At 42.0% G+C, this 25,112-nt stretch overlaps 1 protein-coding gene across 4 annotated transcripts; it reads right to left on the reverse strand.

Annotated features, from left to right (window-relative positions):
* Nucleotides 1-1,985: 1,985 nt before the first annotated feature.
* vegfab (vascular endothelial growth factor Ab) lies at nt 1,986-25,112 on the reverse strand. Of its 4 annotated transcripts, XM_014205378.3 has the most exons (9): nt 24,333-25,111; nt 22,509-22,554; nt 21,864-22,004; nt 21,400-21,596; nt 17,210-17,286; nt 10,594-10,626; nt 5,443-5,517; nt 3,497-3,640; nt 1,986-3,254 (listed from the first exon to the last, which is right to left on the reverse strand). In XM_014205378.3, the coding sequence occupies exons 1-9, from the start codon at nt 24,435-24,437 to the stop codon at nt 3,233-3,235; spliced, it is 840 nt and encodes a 279-aa protein (XP_014060853.1). In that variant the 5' UTR covers nt 24,438-25,111; the 3' UTR covers nt 1,986-3,232. The 4 variants fall into 4 exon arrangements, with proteins under 4 accessions (XP_014060853.1, XP_014060856.1, XP_014060854.1 ...); XM_014205381.3 differs by lacking the exon at nt 21,864-22,004; XM_014205379.3 differs by lacking the exon at nt 5,443-5,517 and having other exon boundaries at nt 24,333-25,110.

The following is a 25,112-nucleotide window of genomic DNA, read 5'->3' on the forward strand; positions in this document are numbered from 1 at the left end:
TTAAGAGTGTTGGGCCAGTAACCGAATGGTCACTGGTTCGAATCCCCGAGCTGACTAGGTGAAAAATATGTTGATGTGCCCTTGAGCAAGCTGCTGGTTGCTCTGAATGTCTAATAAATGACTGAAATGTACTATTTTCATGAAATCATATACTCTTGAGATGGCAGTGCATTCGTAAAGTATTCAGACCCCTTCACTTTTTCCACATTTTGTTACGTTACATCCTTACTCAAAAATTTATTAAATACATTTTCCCCTCAATCTACACACAATACCCCATAATGACAAAGCGAAAACTGTTTTTTCATTTTTTGCAAGTGTATTAAAAATAAAAACAGAAATACCTTATTTACATAAGTATTCAGACCCTTTGCTATGAGACTCAAAATTGAGTTCAGGTGCATCCTGTTTCCATTGATCATCCTTAAGATGTTTCTACAACTTGATTGGAGTCCCCCCGTCGTACATTTTATTGACTGGACATGATTTGGAAAGGCACACACGTCTATATAAAAGGTCCCACAGTTGACAGTGCATGTCAGAGCAAAATCAAGCCATGAGGTCAAAGGAATTGTCCTTAAAGCTCCGAGACAGGATTCTGTCGAGGCACTGATCTGGGGAAGGGTACCAAAACATTTCTGCAGCATTGAAGGTCCCCAAGAACACAGACTTGTCCTAGAGCTGGCCGACCGGCGAAACTGAGCAATTGGGGGTGAAGGACCTTGGTCAGGGAGGTGACCAAGAACCCGATGGTCACTCTGACATAGCTCCAGAGTTCCTCTGTGGAGATGGGAGAACCTTTCAGAAGGACAACCATCTCTGCATCACTCCGCCAATCAGGCCTTTATGGTAGACTGGCCAGACTGAAGCCACTCAGTAAAAGGCACTAGACAGCCTGCTTGGAGTTTGCCAAAAGGCACCTAAACACTCTCAGACCATGAGAAACAAGATTCTCTGGTCTGATGAAACCTAGATTAAACACTTTGGCCTGAACGCCAAGCGTCACGTCTGGAGGCAACCTGGCACCATCCCTTCGGTGAAGCTTGGGGGTGGCAGCATCATGCTGTGGGGATGTTTTTCAGAGGCAGGGACTGGGAGACTAGTCAGGATCGAGGGAAAGATGAACGGAGCAAATTACTGAGAGATTCTGCTCCAGAGCGCTCAGGACCTCAGTGAGGGGAGATGGTTCACCTTCCAACAGTACAACGACCCTAAGTACACAGCAAAGACAACACAGGAGCAGCTTCAGAACAAGTCTCTGAATGTCCTTGAGTGGCCCAGCCAGAGCCTGGACTTGAACCCGATCGAACATCTCTGGAGAGACCTGAAAATAGCTGTGCAGTGACGCTCCCCTTCCAACCTGACAAAGCTTGAGAGGATCTGTAGAGAAGAATGGGAGAAACTCCCCAAATACAGGTGTACCAAGCTTGTAACATCGTACCCAAGAAGACTCGAGGCTGTAATCGCTGCCAAAGGTGCTTCAACAAAGTACTGAGTAAAGGGTCTGAATACTTATGTAAAATGTGATTTCAGTTTTTATTATATATATATATATATATATATATATATATTTGCAAACATTTCTAGAAACCTGTTTTTGCTTTGTCATTATGGGGTAATGTCTGTAGATTGATAAGGGGGGAAAAAACGATTTAATTCATTTTAGAATAAGCCGTAATGTAACAAAATGTGGAAAAGGTCAAGGGGTCTGAATACTTTCCGAATGTACTGTAGGTTGCAGATTGCTAGCTGTACACAAACACAAAATGGAAGCATTGACTTGGTAGACCGAGCTTTCTTTTAACAAGGGTTTATTGTTATTTGCGCGGTGGAGCTCAAGACAAGCATAAGCCTACTCTGCCTAAAACGCACGCACGCACGCACGCACCGCACGCACGCACCCACCACCGCACGCACACACGCACCACACGCACACCACGCACCCCCACACACGCCCACACACGCACACACGCACACACCGCACACCCACCCACACACACCCACACACACACACACACACACACAGCACCCCCACCCTAAATAGGCCGTCCATACAAATGATCCATTTGAGGAATGTTTACATAAAGATTTTCTTTTCTTATAAAAGCCAAGAGCAGTGTCTCCTTGTAGCTAGGCAGAGAGGAGACGATAATGACATCACATAGCGGGGAGGGGGGAAACCCAAAAGAACATAACACTGTATATATAAATAGATCAAATTAAATACGGGTAGAGGACTGAATACTGAAAATACTCTAACATTATAAATTATCTATAGCGGACTATGACATAAGGGATATTAAGTATGTATAGTATATATACAGATAGACAGCTTGCCATCGATACTATTGCATTCTGTATTGAGTTCAACCGCAGACAGTGTACCATCCCCCTCCCCTCTGAAAAAATTAAATAATTTAAGAAGCAGATTCAGGATTTCTCACTCTGAAGTGATCAGCACAGTTTGTGAGGCACAGTTTCTCAATGGAATCAAGCTACAGTATCAGTTGTTTCTAGAGGTTTCCATGTATACCAAAATCAATCATCAGTATCCCTTTAGAAGTATTATGGCACTCCAAATCCAGTTCCACTGCTAGAAAGGGCAGCAAAAGAAACAGTTCTAGCATTCCACAAGTTCTACGCATCAGTTCTAGAACTTGCTTTCAGGTCAAATAAATTGTCACAAAGGGACAGATCCCCGTTTTCCCATTGGCTGTCCTGCCATTGCAATTGGGTTCCTGCAACGGGAGTCTATGGGTCAGTACTTTCCATCCCTCCAAGAATGTTCTCCCTTCTTCTCTTCCTCCTCTTTTCTGCTGATATATGTATCACATAGCTAGGTTGTTGTTTCTGATTCGACACATAACCACTCATATATATCCAGTGAAGAATTAGCATAAATGAAATTACAACAAAACTGCAGTCCGGTCACACGCCAGTGAAATACAAAACCACACAGCTGTTTGCTTTTTTTATAATGATGGGTTTTAGTTAGTTTTCTTTTAGCAGCAATAAAAATTCTGTACTTTTAGTATATACTTTAGTATATACAGATCTACATTGGGATGATTTTTCTGTCTGTTCATTTTCTTTCTCTTCTCTCTCTGCTGTTTCTCAGTCAGTCCAGATGAATGCTTTCCACAGAGAAAATGAGCTTCGAGTTTAAAGTTCAAAGTGCTGAGCTGTGAAACATCTTGTGAATATTCCATCATGCCATCTGAAGTTTGGCCTCTCATCTTCTTGGCTTGTCACATCTGGGGGACAAAGAGAAGACAGGCATTAAAAACAGAGAAGTAGGGCTGTATGGTTGTATGAAACACACACTTGATCTCGTGCTCTGGGAACTGAGCGCCAATGTCTTGGTCAGGTTCTTGGCTAATGGTAGGCTCTTATGTGGTCAAGAAATGTCACCAAACACCATCTTGGTTATCATACCGAGTTATGAGGTCAAGAGTGATAAAACAAAAGTCCTCCTGACAACCACACACAAACACACCTGCAGGTCCTCTCGTTGAGCTCCAGGTAACGCGCCCGGCAGTGGGCATTGGAGTTTCTGCAGGAACACTGGCAGGTCAGAGGGTCCTGGATGAACCCCTGCTTCCTCCTCTCTGAACAGCCATCACAACATGGCTTGCACTGACTATAGACAGACAGAGAGGAGAGGAAAAAGTGAAGGATGATGAAGAGGAGAGTGGAGGAGGAGAGATAGAAAGGATGTTTATTAGAATGGTGTTAATATGGAAACAACCTTGGAAGTGTTTTTCTGACAACCCACACATGCTGCAACTTCATACTCCCAGTGTCACTGCCTATGTGAATGTTCTGTATGTGTGGGCATGTAAAGGAGGAGGAATTGTAGCATGTGACTGGAGGGTTGGACAAAAATGGACACATTGCAAGCAGTAGAATTACCCCCAAAACCATCGCCCTCTCCCCAACTCATCCTATGGTGGCAGGGTGACCTCCTCCTACTGTCTCGTAGGGTGGTAGGGGGAGTGATTCCTGATGATTGGCTGGCCCACGTATAGTATGCATTGTTTCGGTTAGACATGCACCAGCAAGCTTTGGCAGGGACGTGAGGCTTACAACACAAAACACTGTCAAATTCAACACATCCCAAAACTCTCTTTTTACATAGTCAAATAAAACTCAGAGGTCGTCTTTGTGCGTAAAGATACAGGATTCGATTTTATTGAATTAAAATATTAAAAGTATTGTTTTTCCCATTCAGATGTATGATCTTAATATGATCACTCATTTGTTGCTGAGAACTTTCCTGCACAGCAGGAAAACTTGCAGTGCGAGTTAAAATTTCAGACTTGATTTGCCGTAACGAAAAATGTATGAACCCATTAATTATAATCCACATTTCCTGTTGCTGGAAGATTATTTTCCTGCTGTAGCAAACTGGCTCAAGTTAAGATCCTACACCTGTAGACACAGATTAGATAGAGAACCAGTAGATAAGAGAATAGATCTGGTTTAAATGACAAAGAACACTAGAGAGACTGTACCATTCTGTTTCCACACAGAGGGGTTGATAGTGGACCAAACCATTTTCACAGAGTATGGGGGGATGACAGACAGACATTCCATTGAGAACTAAAGGAACAGCAATGTGAACAGAACAACTCTATTATTTGACATTAAACCCATTGCAGAAACATGAGCAACTCTTTCTATTGAAAACTAAACATTTTTGTTGTTGAGACCCATGGAGACAAAAAGAACGCACAAATAGAACGGGCTAAACAAGTTGTTGGTTTACATAACCCAGAAAGAAACAACAATGTGATTGCCATCTCTCATATGCTCACATTGCAAACAAAGCCCAGATATGGCAGACGGAACAGCAAAAACCTGTTTGGAGAGATGAAAAGAAACAGAAGAAGAAAGGGGGAAAATGGCGAGTGTGAGACACAGCAAAGCGAGACAGACTCAACACTGATGTAGGCCTTGGATGATCCCCACAACAGATACCGGATTAGTAAGATCGTCAGCAAAAAGCCATGCTGGTTGGTTCAGTTCTGTTCTGTTATCTTTACCCTATCATTCCATACTTTCCCTCCATCCCTCCCTAGGGTTCCTTATCACCGGGGGGTGGGGTGAGGGTGGCAGTGAGGTATGGAGGCAGGGTTATGGGCGAATCGCGTGAGTTGTAGTGATTTGAGGTTGAAGTCACCCCTAACCATAGATATAGGATCAGATGTTATTTATTATTCAGGGACGACTTCTACCTACTCCGGTGGGGTGGGGGTTCAGAAAAACTTCATGCCAATTGATGCATGTGGTGGTATTGGGTGGAGTGGTGGGGCTGTGAATAGTGAGTGAGCAAATTAATTAATTAAAAAGGGGCAAATTAACTCCTCCCAAATAAGCTTAACAATCAGAAGTGCCACACTCAAGTGCAGGTTGGGAGAGGAGAAGGCCGAGCTGACATACGCTTCACGATTCTTTTGGTCATGGTTTTTCTTTCGCTTTCTCTTTTGGCCTTTGCCCTTGCCTTTCCGGGGTTTTCTGGAAAAAAGAGAAAGAAGCACAACAACACTGATACATCTGAGAGGAGGAGGAAAAGAGACACATATCAACCGAAGAGAGAGTTTCGAGTTCAGTTAGTCAGTAAATCAATCGATCAATTGATCGTTCATTCACACAGAGGCTATAGGAGTGAGAGAATCGACTGAAATAGAATCAAATGGTCTCAATAAATCGAGTAAATAAGAATTGGACAAGTAAGCCTTGTCGGAGCCAGAACGGCCCATGAATCTAGAAGCTAAAACTTTTTCACTGTTGTAGCGAAATAAATTATCAAAAGAACACTGGCTTCTAGACATTCTTAGACCAAAAAAGAAAGTGTTTCACAAGTTTAATATTTTAAGTTTGGCTGTGTAAGCGGTTTTTTTGCCCAAACACCCCCTCAGCTACTCTTAACATTCCCAAATGAATACTGGACTATAGATGGGTTGGTTGTTTAGCAACAAAACCGGCACTTGTGCAACTATGGGGCAAAACGGACAGGGTTGGCTTAGATTGTTGACAACATGTAAACTATACTGAACAAAAATATAAACGCAACATGTAAAGCGTTGGTCCCATGTTTCATGAGCTGAAATAAAAGATCCCAGAAATGTTTAATATGCACAAATTAATTTACATCCCTGTTAGTGAGCATTTCTCCCTTACCAAGATAATCCAACCACCTGACAGGTATGGCATATAAAGAAGCTGATTAAGCAGCATGGTCATTACACAGGTGCACCTGCTGCTGGGGACAATAAAAGACCACTCTAAAATGTACAGTTTTGTCACAACACAATGCCACAGATGTCTCAAATTGAGGGAGCCCGCAATTGGCATGCTGACTGTAGGAATGTCCACCAGAGTTGTTTCCAGAGAATTGAATGTTCATTTCTCTACCATGAGCCTCCTCCAACGTAATTTTGGAGAATTTGAAAGTCCGTCCCACCGGCCTCACAACCGCAGACCACGTGTAACCACGCTTGCCCAGGGCTTCCACATCCTGCTTCTTCACCTGATGGATAATATGAGACCAGCCAGCCGGACAGCAGATGAAACTGTGGGCAGATGGCAGACAGCATGTATGGTGTCATGTGGGCGAGCAGTTAGCAGATGTCAACGTTGTGAACAGAGTGCCCCATGGTGGCGGTGGGGTTATGGAATGGACAGGCATAAGCTACAGACAACGAACACAATTGCATTTTATCAATGGCAATTTGAATGCACAGAGATATCGTGTTGAGATCCTGAGGCCCATTGTCATGCCATTCATCCACCGCCATCATCTGGAAGCTGAAAATGTCCCAGTCCTTCCATGGCCTGCATACTCACCAGACATGTCACCCATTGAGCATGTTTGGGATGCTCTGGATCGCCGTGTACGACAACGTGTTCCAGTTTCCACCAATAAACAACAACTTTGCAAAGCCATTGAAGAGGAATGGGACAACATTCCACAGGCCACAATCAACAGCATGGTCAACTCTATGTGAAGGAGATGTGTCGCGCTCCATGAGGCAAATGGTGGTCACACCAGGTACTGACTGGTCTTCTGATCCATGCCCCCATCTTTTTTTAAAGGTATCTGTGACCAACAGATGCATATCTGTATTCCCAGTCACGCGAAATCCATAGATTAGAGCCTAATGAATTTATTTCAATTCACTGATTTCCTTATATGAATTGTAACTCAGTAAAATCTTTGAAGTTGTTGCATGTTGTGTTTATATATTTTTTCAGTGTATATTTTTGGTTAGTCTCCAATGTTAATTGAAAACATTTGCAAAATGAGCAGTTGTTGTCTCAAATACATCTTTACAGTTGTTGGTTGGCTAGCTAGCTCTAGACATATTACCATTGACATGAACATCGGTCAAAACAACTCAAAACAAGACTTGGTATCAAGAACAAGATGAAACAAGTCACTTATGATTCCCCACATGGTGGTTTCTTGTTATTGTTGGTAGCTATCTGGCCATCCAAAATCACAACTGAAGGACTTCTGCCCCATTTAAGAGTGCACATAGATGGGCTAGCTGACAATGTCATGAAAACTATAAGGGTGAGCCTAGTTCTCTTTCAACTAATCTGGGTCACCAGTCTTGGCTGATGGAACTCAACAAGCTCACTGCATAATTAGACGTTTTTGCACTTCTCAAAAGAAAAGTTGTTCCAAACGTCACATTTCGAAGGGTTAAGGTTTTGAATGGGATTAAAATAACAAATCAGGGTCCACCACTGGGAATAAACATGAAACGTTCTGATCCAGAGTCATAGGATGACGGCTATCCACCACCCCCGTCCACAACACCCTAGCAAAACCCAAGCCTAATTGATGGTAATAGCGCCCACTGTTGCCCCTAGTGTCCGGTTTTGAAGGCATTTCCCCGACACCCTCAGGACACTGACAGACGTCCAATTTCGAAGTTAACCTTGAGCGATCTGCCTGTTTAAGTTGTTTGAAATAACAGTACAATGAGCTCCAGGTAGTGTATTCACTTCCAGCAGATTTAACAGATGCAGGGTATATAACAAAATGTGACAAAGGAACATTTCCGTACAATGATTGGGTGAACCTAGACTAGAGTTAGCTTCCATAGGATGACTGATCAAGCCCATTGATCTTCAGAGTTCTTTTGTACCATCATTAACACCACTGTGACTAACTACTAGAGGTCGACCGATTAATTCGGCATGGCCGATTAATTAGGGCTGATTTCAATTTTCATAACAATCGGTAATCAGCATTTTTAGATGCTGATTATGGCGGATTACATTGCACTCCACGAGGAGACTGCGTGGCAGGCTGACCACCTGTTACGCGAGTGCAGCAAGGAGCCAAGGTAAGTTGCTAGCTAGCATTAAACTTATCTTATAAAAAACAATCAATCTTCACATAATCACTAGTTAACTACACATGGTTGATGATATTACTAGTTTAACTAGCTTGTCCTGCGTTGAATATTATCAATGCGGTGCCTGTTCATTTATCATCGAATCACAGCCTACTTCGCCAAACGGGTGATTTAACAAGCACATTCGTGAAAAAAAGCACTGTCGTTGCACCAATGTACCTAACCATAAACATCAATGCCTTTCTAAAAATCAATACACAAGTATTTTTTTTAAACCTGCATATTTAGTTAAAAGAAATTCATGTTAGCAGGCAATATTAACTAGGGAAATTGTGTCACTTCTCTTGCGTTCTGTGCAAGCAGAGTCAGGGTATATGCAGCAGTTTGGGCCGCCTGGCTCGTTGCGAACTGTGTGAAGACCATTTCTTCCTAACAAAGACCGATATGAAATTTGACTTAATTTTAAATAATAATGACATAACATTGAAGGTTGTGCAATGTAACAGCAATATTTAGACTTATGGATGCCACCCGTTTGATAAAATACAGAACGGTTCCGTATTTCACTGAAAGAATAAACGTTTTGTTTTCTAAATTATAGTTTCAGTCTGACTGAGCGGTGGTAGGAGGCAGCATGCTCGTAAGCATTCATTCAAACAGCACTTTCCTGCATTTGCCAGCAACTCTTCGCAATGCTTTAAGCACAGCACGTTTTATGACTTCAAGCCTATCAACTCCCGAGATTAGGCTGGCAATACTATAGTGCCTATAAGAACATCCAATAGTCAAAGGTATATGAAATACAAATGGTATAGAGAGAAATAGTCCTATAATTCCTATAATGACTACAACCTAAAACTTCTTATCTGGGAATATTGAAGACTCATGTTAAAAGGAACCCCCTGCTTTCATATGTTCTCATGTTCTGAGCAAGGAACATAAACGTTATCTTTTTACCAATAACTCCAATAATCGGTATCGGCGTTGAAAAATCATAAATCGGTCAACCTCTACTAACTCCCCAGGAGGCCCCTCACCCAGGGCCTGATTACCTCACCCAGGGCCTGATTAATGCAGGGGCTTACATGGGTTGAAGCCCGGGGGCCCAAGGCTGTAGGGGGCCCTTGAAGCAGAGCTACATTTAAATGTGTATATATATTTTTCTTACTGCAACCGCCAAGAGGCAGATAACTTTCAAAATAAACATTTTCACAGTTAAATTACATCTTTATTAGGCTCATAAAAAAGGTGTCCACTTGCAAGCTCGTGTACACATATGAAAAGGGGAGGGGTGCCCTAGAAAATATCTAAGCCCCAGGGCCTATGATTTCTTAATCCAGCCCTGCCGTCACCACAGCATGGTCAGATGTAAAAGTTGAGCAAACAGTAAAGCACGGTAGCATCAAAAACAAGAGTTGAATGTTCCCTGGGGCATCTCAGTGTAGAAACATGGTGGCAGGGAGCACTAAAGCCATCAGCCTTCAGACTCGTAAATGGTTAAAACACGGTCGGTCAGATAGGGTCTCAGAAACAAACCCTTATCTATACCGCTGGACACATGACATATAAAACCTAAATACAACCAAAGACCCTCGTAATCCTATAGGTTTAGGCAATAGGACAACTAGACAATCCCATGTAGAGGTGGAAAAATAAGTTGAACAAAAACAAGAAATCCACTAAAGCTAGACCCATAAACACACACAGAAAATGGTTAAAGGGGGTTTCTAAAAACACACAGTTATCTACACATCACAGGATCCTGTAAAACATAAGTAAAGAAATGAACCCTGAGACATACTTAAAGGCAGGTACAGAGAGAAGGAATGTAAACAGAGGAATGTAACAGCGGAATGTAAGGAGGTGTATATAAAACGACATTAGATGACAGGAGCAGAGGACATTGACCTCATCAGGTGTCACTTATTCACCTGGGTGACGCATTCAAGGGGTTTTCCATGTGTCTCACCTGAGAGCTCAAAGGGCCATGAAATTAGAATGAATGAAATGGATGTGATTCTTTGTGAGTTCCAGGAAGTTCATTGGATCGGTGCCACATGGTAGTGTGAGTGATCATTTGATATGCTGTGTGTAATAACACACATTTTAAGAGAGAAATGCTAAAAATGTGTGAGAACAGTGAAAGATAGAAGGAGAAAGACAATGACAAAGAGATAGACATCACTTCTCAAATCAACACAGAGCAAGAGTCTGTACTCACTTTTGTCTCTGTTCTTTCACTTCTTTCTTTGGCCTGAAAGATAGAAACAAACATGTTACCTTACAGCCCTTACATTACTAATAAGCATGCACCTGTTAAGAAAATGACTGTAAGAACTGTTAAATCCCATTGCATTGATGAGGAATTGAAAAATGGTATGCTTGAGAAGGATGAGGAAAAAGGTATGCCATATAAATCTGGCATTACAACCGATTGGCAAACATACTGCAAATTGAGAAATCTAAATAAAAAGAAGAGTTACTATACTATGAAACAAAAATAAATGCTATGAAGAATGACAGTAAAAAGCTTTGGAGCACCTTAAATTACATTTTGGGCAAAAAGGCAAACTTGGCTCCATCATTCATTGAATCAGATGGCTCGTTCATCACAAAACCCACTGATATTGCCAATTACTTTAATGATTTTTTCATTGGCAAGATTAGCAAAGTTAGGCATTACATGCCAGCAACAAACACTGACACTACACATCCTAGTATATTTGACCAAATTATGGACAAGCATTGTGCTTTTGAATAACGTAAAGTGAGTGTGGAAGAAGTGAAAAAAGTATTATTGTCTATCAACATTTACAACCTGGATGGAGGGTTACTGAGGATAATAGCGGACGATATTGCCACTCCTATTTGACATATCTTCAAATTAAGCCTACTAGAGAGTGTGTGCCCTCAGGCCTGGAGGGAAGCAAAAGTCATTCCACTACCAAAGAATAGTAAAGACCCCTTTACTGGCTTAAATAGCCGACCAATCAGCCTGTTAGCAACCCTTAGTAAACTTTTGGAATTTTTCTTTTCTTTGACCAGATACAATGCTATTTTACAGTAAACAAATTGACAACAGACTTTCAGCACGCTTATAGGGAAGGACATTCAACAAGCACAGCACTTACACAAATGACTGATGATTGGCTGTGAGAAATTGATGATAAAAAGATAGTGGGGGCTGTTTTGTTAGACTTCAGTGTGGCTTTTGACATTATCGATCAATGTCTGCTGCTAGAAAAATGTATGTGTTATGGCAGTACACCCCCTGCTATATTGTGGATAAAGATTTACGTCTATACAGTAGGCGCCATTTTACGGGCTCCTAACCAATTGTGCTATTGTGTGTGTTTTTTCACATTATTTGTAACTTATTTTGTACATACTGTTTCTGCCACCGTCTCTTATGACCGACAAGAGCTTCTGGATATCAGGACAGCAGTTACTCACCTCGTACTGGACAAAGATGTTTCTTTAACGAGTCTGATGTGAAGGATTTACTTCTGACACCTGACAAGGCCAAAATCCCCATAATTCGCATGAAGAAGAGACTGAGATATCGGGGTCATAGGTCGGGGTGCCTTGTAAGGATCCGACGGGGAGTGAGTAATCCGCCTTTACCATCAGTCTTATTAGCCAACATGCAATCATTGGATAATAAAATGGACGAGCTCTGATCAAGACTATCCTACCAACGGGACATTAAAAACTGTAATATCTTATGTTCCACCGAGTCGTGGCTGAACGACGACATGGATAACATACAGCTGGCTGGGTTTTTGGTCTATCGGCAAGATAGAACAGCTGCCTCTGGTAAAACAAGGGGTGGCCGTGTGTGTATATTTGTAAATAACAGCTGGTGAGCGAAATCTAATATTAAGGAAGTCTCAAGGTTTTGCTCGCCTGAGGTAGAGTATCTCATAAGCTGTAGACCACACTATTTACCTAGAGAGTTTATCTATATTTTTCGTAGTTGTCCATTTACCACCACAAAACGATGCTGGCAGTAAGACGGCACTCAAAGAGCTGTATAAGGCCATACGCAAACAAGAAAATGCTCATCCAGAGGTGGCATTCCTAGTGGCTGGGGACTTGAATGCAGGGAAACTTAAATCTGTTTGACCTAATTTCTACCAGCATGTTACATGTGCAACCAGAGGGAAAAAAACCACTAGACCAGCTTTAGTCCACACACAGACATGAGTACAAAGCTCTGCACTCGCCCTCCAATTGGCAAATCTGACCATAAACTATCCTCCTGATTCCTGCTTACGAGAGAACTTGTAAGTACCAGTGACTCGATCAATAAGAAAGTGGTCAGATGACGCAGATGCTAAGCCACAGGACTGTTTTGCTAGGACAGACTGGAATATGTTTGGGGATTCATCGGATGGCATTGAGGAGTACACCACATCAATCACTGCCTTCATCAATAAGTGCATCGATGACGTCGTCCCCACAGTTACTGTACGTACATACCCCAACCAGAAACCATGAATTACAGGCAACATCCGCACTGAGCTAATGGCTAGAGCTGCCACTTTCAAGAAGTTGGACTCTAACCCGGATGCTAAAAAGAAATCCTGCTATGCCCTCCGACGAACCATCAAAAAGGCAAAGCCTCAACACAGGACTAAGATTGAATCATATTACAACGGCTCCGACAGTCGTCGGATGTGGCAGGGCTTGCAAACTATTACGGACTACAAAGGGAAACACAGCCGTGAGCTGCCCAGTGACACGAGCCTACCAAACGAGCTAAATAAGTTCTATGCTTGCTTCGAGGCAAGCAACACTGAAGCATGCGTGAGAGTATCAGCGGTTCCAGACGACTGTGTGATTACGCTCTCCGTAGCCGATGGGAGTAAGACCTTAAAACAGGTCAACATTCACAAGGCCGCAGGGCAAGACAGATTACCAGGACGTGCACTCTGAGCATGCGCTGACCAACGGACAAGTGTCTTCACTGACATTTTCAAACTGTCCCTGACCGAGTCTGTAATACCAACATGTTTCAAGCAGACCACCATAGTCCATGTGCCCAAGAGCCCCAAAGTAACGTAAATGACTACGGAACCGTAGCACTCACGTCTGTAGCCATGAAGTGCTTTGAAAGGCTGGTCATGGCTCACATCAACATCCCAGAAACCCTAGACCCACTCCAATTTGCATACCGTCCCAACAGATCCACAGATGATGCAATCCCTATTGCACTTCACACTGCCCTTTCTCACCTGGACAAAAGGAATACCTACATGAGAATGCTATTCATTACCTACAGCTCAGCGTTCAACACCATAGTGCCCTCAAAGCTTATCAAAAAGCTAAGAACCCTGGGACTAAACACCTGCCTCTGCAACTGGATCCTGGACTTCCTGACGGGCCGCCTCCAGGTGGTAAGGGTAGGTAACAACACATCTACCACACTGATCCTCAACACGGGGAACCCTCAGGGGTGCGTACTCAATCCTCTCCTGTACTCCCTGTTCACCTATGACTGCATGGCCAAGTATGACTCCAACACCATCTTTAAAGTTTGCCGACGACACAACAGGCCTGATCACCGACAACGATGGGACAGCCTATAGGAAGGAGGTCAGAGACCTGGCAGTGAGGTACCAGAACAACAACCTCTCCCTCAACATGATCAAGACAAATTATATGATTGTGGACTACAGGTAAAGGAGGACCGAGCACGCCTCCATTAACATCGACGGGGCTCTAGTGGAGCAGGTTGAGAGCTTAAAGTTCCTTGGTGTCCAAATCACCAAAAACTATCAAAGGTCCAAACACACCAAGACAGTCGTGAAGAGGGCACGCCTATACCCCTCAGGAGACTGAAAACATTTGGCATGGGTCCTCAGATACTCAAAAAGTTCTACAGCTGCACCATTGAGAGCATCCTGACTGGTTGCATCACTGCCTGGTATGGAAACTGCTCGCCCTCCGACCGCAAGGCACTACAGAGGGTAGTGTGTACAGCCCAGTACATCACTGGAGCAAAGCCTCCTGCCCTGCAGGACCTTTATACCAGGCGGTGTGAGAGGAAGGCCCTAAAAGTTGCCAAAGACTCCAGCCACAATAGTCACAGACTGTTCTCTCTGCTACCGCACAGCAGGTGGTACCGGATCGCCAAGTCTAGGTCAAAAAGGCTTCTTTTAACAGCTTCTAACCCCAAGCCATGAGACTCCTGAACAGTTTATCAAATGGCTATCTGAACTATTTGCATTGCCCCCCACCCCATGTTTACGCTGCTGCTACTCTCTGTTTATTATCCATGCATAGTCACTTTATCTCTACTTACATTTACATATTATCTCAATTACATCAACTAACCTGTGCGCCCGCACATTGACTCTGTACCGGTACCCCCTGTATATAACCTCGCTACAGTTATTTTATTGGTTGCTCCTTAATGATTTTTTTTCTTTATTTTAAATTGTATTTTTCTTAAATGGCATTGTTGGTTAAGGGCTTGTAAGTAAGCATTTCACTGTAAGGTCTACACCTGTTGTATTCAGCGCATGTGACAAATAAAATTTGATTTGAACAGAACACAGAGGGTGTTCTTTAATGAAAGCCTCTCCAACATAATCCAGGTAGAATCCGTAAATCCCTAGGGCATCTGTCTAGGCCCCTTAACTTTTTCTAATCTTTACCAACGACATGCCACTGGCTTTGAGTAAAGCCAGTGTGTCTATGTATGCGGATGACTCAACACTATACACATCAGCTACTACAATGACTGCACCACTTAACAAAGAGCTTCAGTTAGTTTCAGAATGGGTGGCAAGGAATAACTTAGTCCTAAATATTTCAAAAACTAAAAGCATTGTATTTTGGACAAATCATTTACTAAACCCTAAATCTCAATTAAATCTTGTAATGCATAATGTGGAAATTGAGCAAGTTGAGGTGAATAAACTGCTCGGAGTAACCCTGGATTGTAAACTGTCATGGTCAAAACATATTGATACAACAGTAGCAAATATGGGGAGAAGACTGTCCATAATAAAGTTCTGCTCTGCCTTCTTAACAGCACTATCAACAAGGCAGGTCCTACAGGCCCTAGTTGTCACACCTGGACTACTGTTCCATTGTGTGGTCAGGTGCCACAAAGAGGGAATTAGGAAAATTACAATTGGTTCAGAACAGGGCAGCACGGCTGACCCTTAATACACGGGGAGCTAACATTAATGACATGCATGTCAATCTCTCATGGCTCAAAGTGGAAAAGAGATTGACTTCATCACTACCTGTTTCTATAAGAAGAAGTGTTGACATGCTGAATGTACCGTGCGGTCTGTTTAAACTACTAGCACACAGCTCGGACACCCATGCATACCCCACAAGACATGCCACCAGAGGTCTCTTCACAATCCCCAAGTCCAGACGAGACTATGGGAGCCGCACAGTACTACATAGAGCCATGACTACATGGAACTCTATTCCACATCAGGTAACTGACACAAGCAGTAGAGTCAGATTTTTTTTTTTTTAACTAAAAAACAGGTAATAATACACCTTATGGAACACAGGAACTGAAGAGACACACAAAGGTACAGACACACGCATACAAGTGCTAGCACATGCACTCTACACACACGTACATTGTAATATTGTTGTATGGTGGTATTATACATTTTGTTTTGTAGATTTGTAGTGGTGTAATAATGTCATATGATGTACTGTTTTTTTTTTTTTATATGTAATGTAAGTGCCTTAATGTGTTTGGACCCCAGGAAGACTCCTGTAGCTGCTGCCTTGGCAACAGCTAATGGGGATCCCTAATAAATACAAAATCTAGCCCACCGTTTGTTTCTTTGTAAACAGATTCAGATCATCAACAGTGGACAGATAGATAGACATAGGCAGGATTCAGCTTGGGTGGCCCTGTAGCACTCTACTACTCTAGTGTTTTCCATCCCTGATACCCAAGTAGTCATGACAAGGATGGCTTTCTCCCTGGCTTATCTCCTTGATTTGTTTTCAAACACACACACACAGGCACACAAACACACACACACACACACACACACAATATCTGATAACAATAGCTGATTCTCAATTCTATTTTGTTGCTCAACTTCACAGCTCATTTCACTATAACTGATTATGGAGCAACGAATCCTCTGGCTCACAGCTAATCCAGTGTGTACAGGAGGCCAAGAATTGTGAAACGTCACATTTCATTTCACAGTACTCTCAATAGGTTCGTAGAAAACCATGTAAAACATTGCAGTCTACTTATAAACTAGTTAGAGTTGTGAAAAGTGATTTACAAAGAGTTTATTAATGGTTAACAAACTATGAATGAATGGTTTGAGCAGTTTATATGGTGGTTATGAAAAGGTGGAAAATTATACACACTGAATGTAGGATAGAAACCTTTATAAAACGGTAAATAAATGAATAGCTATGGCGTTAAAAGGAAAAGCTGATACATGGTTCATACCATATCACATTTCTGTGCCTTGCAAAGTGTCTCAGAGTAGGAGTGCAGATCTACAGTAGGATCAGTTTTGCCTTAAGATCATAATGAATACAATAATATGGACAGGAGGGATCTGATCCTAAATCAGCACTCCTACTCTGAGACACTTTGTGGATACAGGCCCTGATCAGTGCTCAGTGTGATTGTAGATGGCACCCGGAAGTAGGAACGGACTCTTAGTTATCTAACAGAGACAATCAATATCGCTGTTTACAGTAAATGCCCCTGAATTCCTCGTAGAAGACCTCCATATGCCCTGAACTGAGAACACTGGATTAGATAGTAGGTGTGTGTGTGTACATGCAGCAAGTGTAAAAAATAATACTTAAACACATCTTACCTGCATTCACATGCACTGTGTTCTGTAAAACTCATAAAGATATCATTTTCTTGCCTTTGGGGTTTTATTCTTTTTATCTGTGGAAACAAAAACAAGTCTAATATAGAACGGTCAAACATACTCACACATATAGACTCTCTCCTTTCCCACCATATACTAAAATATACTATACACACACATTTTTTTGTTTACACATTTTTATACAACGGGTGAGTCTAATCCTGAATGCTGATTGGTTAAAACCGCATTCCAGCCGGTGTCTATTCCACAAGTTGTCACCGGCTAAATCTATGATGTTAAAATGCCTATTTACCCTGTTCCACTGTCTCATCAGCCCAGCCAGGCAACTTATAAACTTGATCTCCTCTATAAAAAGCATATAGACATTATCTCACATTTCTTTTTGACTAACATTTAGTTTTCAACAGCGGAGATTTGAAAAAACCTTCAATCTGTCTCTCCGACATTTGCAACATTGTTTCAATATTCAAAATTGATCTCCCGCTGTCCCATAGTAATGAACGAGTCGCGACGAGAGACAGGTGGGCAACATTTCTCAGCCAGTTGAAATCAGGAATCAGCTACAATAATTTTTATGGATATATACAAAAAAATGTAAATTGAAAAAAGTTAAAAACGAAACGCAGATTATTTGCTGTCTTTCCAGCTTCAGTTTGAAGTGATTGTGTTAATGTAGCTGTGTTGTTGGTTAGCTCCACTGAACAACAAGTGTCCTGACGAGTGAGCACATTTTCTATGCCAGGTGAAATCGAGCCTCATTAGCTCATTTTAATGGATATAGCCAAATAAATGTAAATAGAAAACAGCTTAAACAAATGCAAATGCAGGTACATTGTTGTTATTTTGGCTGCACTTTTTGACGTGACTAAGTTAGCCGTAGTTGGCTGGCTAGCCAGCAAGAAAGGGTTAGCCAGTATGGAACATTTAGATCGAATGACTGGGTTGCGTCCATAGATGCAGAACAAAAAGACTGAACGACTGGGTCGCATCTCTAGCAACCCTAGATTTGTGTCGGGACTATATCTTGTGGAAGGATGAAATAGTATGAATAAATTCATCAAAACGTTTTTTTTTTATGAAAATTTGTCAATCATTATTTGAATACGTTGGTAACCCGTTGTATAAAAGTGATAACGCCCTCGAAGACAGTGTTTGGAGGATATATTGGCACGGTTTGCCGGCCCGAGACGAAATCCTCCTAACACCGGCTTCTCGGGCATTATCAGTTAATTATACTATTGCATTGTTGAATACCTGTTTCTGATTGGCTTGAAGGGCATTCTAGAGCATGCATTATTTCCCTATAACGCACAGTATATTTGCGCGGTAGAATTTAATGGCTATAGTTCATTCATACATGTTCTATGTTTGAGCTACTTTTGAAAGAAAAAGTCAAACTGAAAACATGAATTGGCATTGTTGAATTCGATTTTCATAATGGCGAGCTAGGACTGATGGTTTGGTTAGTTAAACTAGCAAGTCTGTTTACCACGGCAACTACTGTAGCTAGTTGCCAATATATTTGGTATATTTGCACGGTAGAATTCAATGGCTATCGTCAGAGATGGGGACTCGAGTCACGTGACTTGGACTTGAGTACTACTCAAGTCACACATTTTGTGACTTAAGATTTTACTTGGCAAAAATAAAAAACAATTGACACTTGACTTTGACTTGAGCATCTATGACTTGTCACTTAACTTGGACTTGAGCTGTATGACTCGATAATTTGTAAGTCGCTCTGGATAAGAGCATCTGCTAAATGACAAAATGTAAATGTAAATGTCATCTCGCACACTATGTAAACCTATCTGTCCTTCATATCAGAGTGCTGCAGGTTCTGTGCATTCTGTTCTGTGTCTTGAACAATCAGATTCACGAAAATCACAGGTTGCGCAGGCCAGGTACAAAGCAGATCACTTAGCAAAGCGCACGCCGCCCCACTGTCCTACAGTATTTATTTAGCAAATGTGATTACACATCACTACCGACATACACAAGCAAAAACTTCACAGAAATGTTGCAGCAGCCTACACCAAAACTGTATGGGAAGAAAACGAGACAATTTCTCAGTTTGATCAACTTGGCTACTGCATAGGCAACTACAGCCCGCAGCTGCATAGGCTACAGCCAATGCGCCATGTCCCCTTTCACCAGAGTACTGTAGCCTATTTATAGTCGATATATTTGTGTTAGGAGAAAATGTGAACTTGATCAAATTTGGTTTAGGCTATATTCAAACTTGGGCTGGCTGGCTAGGCTACCATGAACTTTTCAATCCAAAAGTATTAAATGAAATGAATCAAACAACACAATACTGATTACATAAATAGACTGTGTGAGTTACTTTTAATTGCAGTTGCATAGGCCGATACAATGCAAACCTGCATAAAGCAAGCTCAACCCTGTGAGTCTTATTGTCCAATTGCAATGGTTGTGTCTGTGTAGAGGAAAGTATAGTTTTAAAATATAATTCATATTAACAAGTACAAGGTTGCTGCAGTCTGACAGGGTTTCCATCCTCCCTAGTGCCAAAACCATTTGACCTGTTTAGAAAATATCTGTATACCTAGGTGGCAGGTAGCCTAGTGGATAAGGGTGTTGAGCCAGTAACCGAAAGGTCGATGGTTCAAATCCCTGGGCCAACTAGGTGAAATATCTGTTGGTGTGCCCTTGACCAAGGCACTTAACCCTAATTGCTCTGGATAAGAGCGTCTGCTAAATGACTAAAATGTAATTCTGGTCCCATTGCCCATATAAATAAATATATAAAAAAAATTACTAATTATTCAATGTCAGACCCTATAGGGTCCTTATTTATACCTGGTTTGTTTACCAGATTAGGAAAACTCTGGGCCCCAGGGAAAACAATTTGCCCCACTACTCTGGGACCTAGTGCCACCTGTGCATTAAGTCATTATTGGTGCCAAAGATTGTTGCATTCGGTTTCAAAGACTATGTGGTAGTGGGGGGAAAAGGGATGCAGTTTGTAAAACATGTCAGTCCAAAATCACAGATGCATTGCAATTGCAATGAAATTGGCATAAAACACAACCCAAAATTAGGGACTTGTGACTTGACTCGACCTGAGCTGTGGAACTTGGGACTTTACTTGAGACTTGCCCATTATTACTTGGGACTTGACTCGAAACTCAAAGATTAAGACTTGCAAAATGATGACTTGGTCCCATCTCTGGCTAACATGTTCTATGTTTGAGCTGCATTTGAAAGCAAAAGTGAAATTGAAAACATTATTGGCATTGTTGAATTTGATTTTCATAATGGCAAGCTAGGACTGATGGTTTGGTTAGCTAAACTAGCAAGTGAGTGTGTGTTTGGTTACCATGGCAACTACTGTAGCTAGCTACTTCAGTGGATGTTGAACACATTTCTACCTGCAAATGAACACATTTCTAGCGGCAATGTGTCAAATTATAGCCATGGTATAAAAGGGATAATCAACTTGGGCTCTATGTGTTCTCTGGAAAATAATGCAACTCCGTGGAAGCTTCCATGTCGTTCATTATTGTCCATAGAACGCATAGCCCCTCGTTGATTATCCCTTACATATATCTACATACATAGACCCACATAACTTGAGACACGCATGTAGCATAAGGGTATATGGATTGTAAGAAAGAGGCTGGAGAGATTCCTGAAAGGGATGTTATAGTATTGTGAGGATAGGGGGAGGTTAGAGGCTTATGGAAAGGGAGATACCTAGTCAGTTGTCCAACTGAATGTATTCAACTGAAATGTGTCTTCCGCATTTAACCCAATCCCTCTGAATCAGAGCGGTGCAGGGGGCTGCCTTAATCCATATCCACGTCTTCGGCGGCCGGGGAACAGTGGGTTAATATATGGGGTTAAAGTTTAAAGGGCTCTCACCTCCATAGTGATGTTACTGTGTTGTGAGGGGACATGGGGGATAGAGGAATTAACACAAAGAGAAAGAAGCATGGGGTTAAGTGTTTCACCTCCATTATGTTATAAATGCCATTTTGGGGAGGTGTCCAGTCTAAATGTAAGAGGTAAGGGGTTAAACAGTCAAAGGTCAGAGGTCAGTATCTCACCTCCTTGGTGATGTAACCGGTATATGTAGAAGTAGGGTTGTAGAAGAAGTGTGATGGAGATGTAAGGGTTCAAATATAAAACGCTCTGTCTCTCACCTCCATGGTTATGTTATGCGTGGAGGTTGGCGTGCACTCTAGCATCTCATCGTTGCAGCATCCTGCGCAGCGCGTCAGCACCACACAGGATGGGATGAAGATATGTTCTACCTCCTCTGGGTACTCCTGTGCGATCTCTACCAGCAGCTCCCTGGGCTGACATAGGCTCTTATTGTACACCTCCATGAAGGATATCACTGAGGAGAGACATACACACACATTTAGTATACCAAGAACCTATACACACATACTGTAAATGATCAACAAACACAGGGCTGTTGTGGCAAGATCACACATGCATATTTCAAAATATACATTAACTTCCCTTCAACAACCAGCATCTCTCATTGGGATCACCTATACGAAAATGTATGCACGCATTACTGTAAGTCGCTATAGATAAAAGCATCTACTACAGTACATGCCATATGTACATTATAGATTTTATTATTATATTATCTCACCCATCAAGGTGTCTCTCTCATTTCCTCTCTCACTGTGGCTCTGGTATGCTTCTGTACTGACTCCCTCTTTCAATCCCTCTCTCAGCCCCACAAAGCTTGGTACCTTCTGCACTGAAGCACTAAAAACATTGTAGCCTGGGACTGCACATGTTGGGAAAGACATTGAGACACCACAGACAGACAAAAACTCTGATTCCTCTTGGAGAGTAAAGGAGAAATGGGAAATCATAGCACACCCCCTGCAGTGTCCTATAGCAGCCAAACCAAACATAGTATGAAACAATATCACATAACATTCAGCTTCTGATCGAAAGCAGCTCCTTTCCAAATATATTGTGCAACTTATGCTTGTGTAAAGTACCCATTAAGGCCAGAGACTCAATTCCATTCTATAAAAACCTCACACAATATTTCAAATGGAATTCATGGAAAATTGACAACATTCTGTTTGAAATGTGTTACTATGGCTTCAATGTTAGAGCCCATTCAGCCAATCTGAGGACCTAGTGCAGTTACACTACAGTCCACTAGAAGGTGTGGGTCTCCCTGTGCTCTCAATGTGAACCACACAAACCCTGTTTCCTTGGCAGTTTGCCTTCGAGGGAGCCAAATGAAAGCCCTTTTCCCACGGTGCCTTACACCTACCGCCGTCATGCGAAATCCTCCATCCTTCTTTCGGTATGTGGGCACTCTGCACGGGAGAAAGGAAACGGGGCACACAAATTGGAGGTTAGATTGTAGCCTTACATTTTTGAATGTCATATTCCAGTGTAGTTCACATTCACTTAAGTGTAACCAAAGAGGCTCCGTGGCGCAGACACGATATGACATTGGCGCTGTCAAAGATCAACCGGTTTGTTTGTTTTGTTTCAAAGCCAAGGCCTACATTGTCATTCACTGTGAAGATTGAAGAAGTTGTAAGCCTGCGTTTGCAAATGTTACCATTTAATTCTCTATGCGAGTGTAGGCTACGCAACAGACCACACTTGTTAATTGTTGCTACAATGACCCGTATCCAGCCCACAGTTTGCGACATTTCTCCACGGTGGGGATTGCTGTCAGCAGTCCTCCCACAGTGGTTGGCATCTATCCACTCATATGCAAGCACGTACGTACACAGGCACACACACCATCATCATCCCCACACACACACACACACTTGTGCAATTTCTGCCCAGGATTGCATGAGGCCTGGAGATTCATTTCCAAGTGGCTTTCACTGAGGACTACTGAGTTTAGTCAGAACAATGCAAGCGCATAATATCTACCTCAACCTGTGACCGCTGCTACCGGATCTCACAGTCTCACGTCAGAATTACACGTTAATCCATGTTTTAAACGTTAAATGTCAACGTTGTTCCAAACGTCAAATTTCAAAGTGTTTAAGGTTATGTTTCGGCATTAATTCCAAATGTTTAAGGTTAGGCATCAACTTCGAATGGTTAAGGTTTGGGACAGGCTTAAAAAATATTAAATCGCTGGATTCAAACTTGCAATATTTGTAATCAGAGGTAGATGCTTATGCCCATCCACAATCCCTGTCCACAACACCGAAACCTACTTGAAGGTATTCATTGAAAATGAGAATTTGTTCTTAACTGACACGCCTAGTTAAATAAAAGGTAAAAAAAGAAAAGAAAAAGATAACAACACTCACTGTTGGCCCTAGTGGTCAGTTTCCACATCATTTCCTGACTTCCTCTGACATGGACAGAGAATACTGACTTGACGTAGAATGCACGTAGAATACTGACTTGTATCACGGGTGACTTGGCTGGACCATTTTCACCCCAACCTGAAAATTCTCCTAAAGAGCTATATTGGTTGGGGGTTTTGTATTATCATGAAAACTTTTGCTCAAGGGTCATGTGGGGGCTTCAAAATTTGTATTAATGATTTGCAAACCAGTATAGACCTACATCAATGTCTACCTTTTAATTAGTTAAAGTAATGTTAAAGCCTTAATAAAATATGAAGCCAATGCACTATTTTTTCAGAAATGTTCATTTAAAATGTAGGTGGGTAGTGGTATTCCGATAGTGCCTATTAAAATGAAACTGTAGGATCGAATGTGCAGGCAGCGAACCTGCTGCCATATCTCTGCAAATGCAAAATGCCGCTGCGCCTTTAAAAGCGTAATAATATCGTCAAGGTGGTTCTGAGCAGGCCCGCAATCACCAGTCTAGACTAAAGTTTATAACATTCGTTCAAAAACATTAGATAAGCCTATTCCACCTCTGGTCGACAAACGCACCACACCAGACTGTACATACATGAAGTTGGAACAGTGTCAGATTTGCTATTTAAATATATCCAATGCCACGAAACATTTTGAGGTTGTTAAAACATGAGCAATGACCTAACAAGGGGAGCGACAAGGACGACCTACACTTGACCATATTTCACAAATATAATACATTTCTTGACGTCCATTTAGAGACCCTGGGTCTGTTATGATACATCATTTACCTTGACAGCTGACAAATACAGAAGCGTCAGGAGAAATAAGGTTATCAAACTGTCAACAAAGTTCATGATTGAAATTCCAAATGCAAATGTCGATTTAAAATCCATGCTGGTCGTCTTGCGATTTCTTCCAAAGCATTTGTCAAATTTAAAACCGTAGGTTAATAACAAAGTGTAAGAACTGTTAGAACTTCTGTTAATGGGGGACGGGGGGTTGCAGTGGCGTCAAATCCATTTTGGTCCCACGGTCGGAGCAGGCAAGACACCTGAGCAGAAATCCCTTGAGCATAGCGACTTTCAGCTGTTGCCAATAATTTTCAAGATATCCAGAAACATGAAAATCCAGGACGCGTATCTTCTCACATTGTTCTGAAGTAGACCTTTATTTTTTTCAAATAAAATTGCAATCCACATTACAGAAGTAATTCCATAGGTCTACTTGGTGTACCAGGGGTCTCCAAATGCGTGTCCATTGGAAAAGGGGAACATGCGACTACAGAAACTCCCACTCCTACTGTATGTCAACCCCAGAATTGTGCTTACAATAACATTCAATGTATATACTCTGTTTTACGAGATCTGTCAAAACTTCCAAACATGACATAAACTGCCGTTTACTTTCGCGTTCTGCTCGTTCTCCCGGTTTGAGTGATCCCAGCTCTCATCTACCCTACTGTCGCAAACGCATCACTGTAAAATAGTTCTGGAGGTCTACAACGTGTCCCCCTGGTTCCGTCTCTCGAGCGGCGAATATACTGTCGGTCGAATGTCATGCAGCACAGA

The sequence above is a fragment of the Salmo salar genome, chromosome 06 (genome assembly GCF_965601325.2).
Source record: "Salmo salar chromosome 06, fSalSal1, whole genome shotgun sequence".
Taxonomy (NCBI): Eukaryota; Metazoa; Chordata; class Actinopteri; order Salmoniformes; family Salmonidae; genus Salmo; species Salmo salar.

Coding starts and splice junctions, on each gene's coding strand:
- vegfab (XM_014205378.3), bottom strand. CDS start 24,437: ATGGATTTTAAATCGACATTTGCATTTGGAATTTCAATCATGAACTTT. Junction 10,627..17,209: donor CACAGTGCATGTGAATGCAG/GTAAGATGTGTT, acceptor TCTATCTTTCAG/GCCAAAGAAAGAAGTGAAAG. Junction 3,255..3,496: donor CTCAACGAGAGGACCTGCAG/GTGTGTTTGTGT, acceptor TTTGTCCCCCAG/ATGTGACAAGCCAAGAAGAT.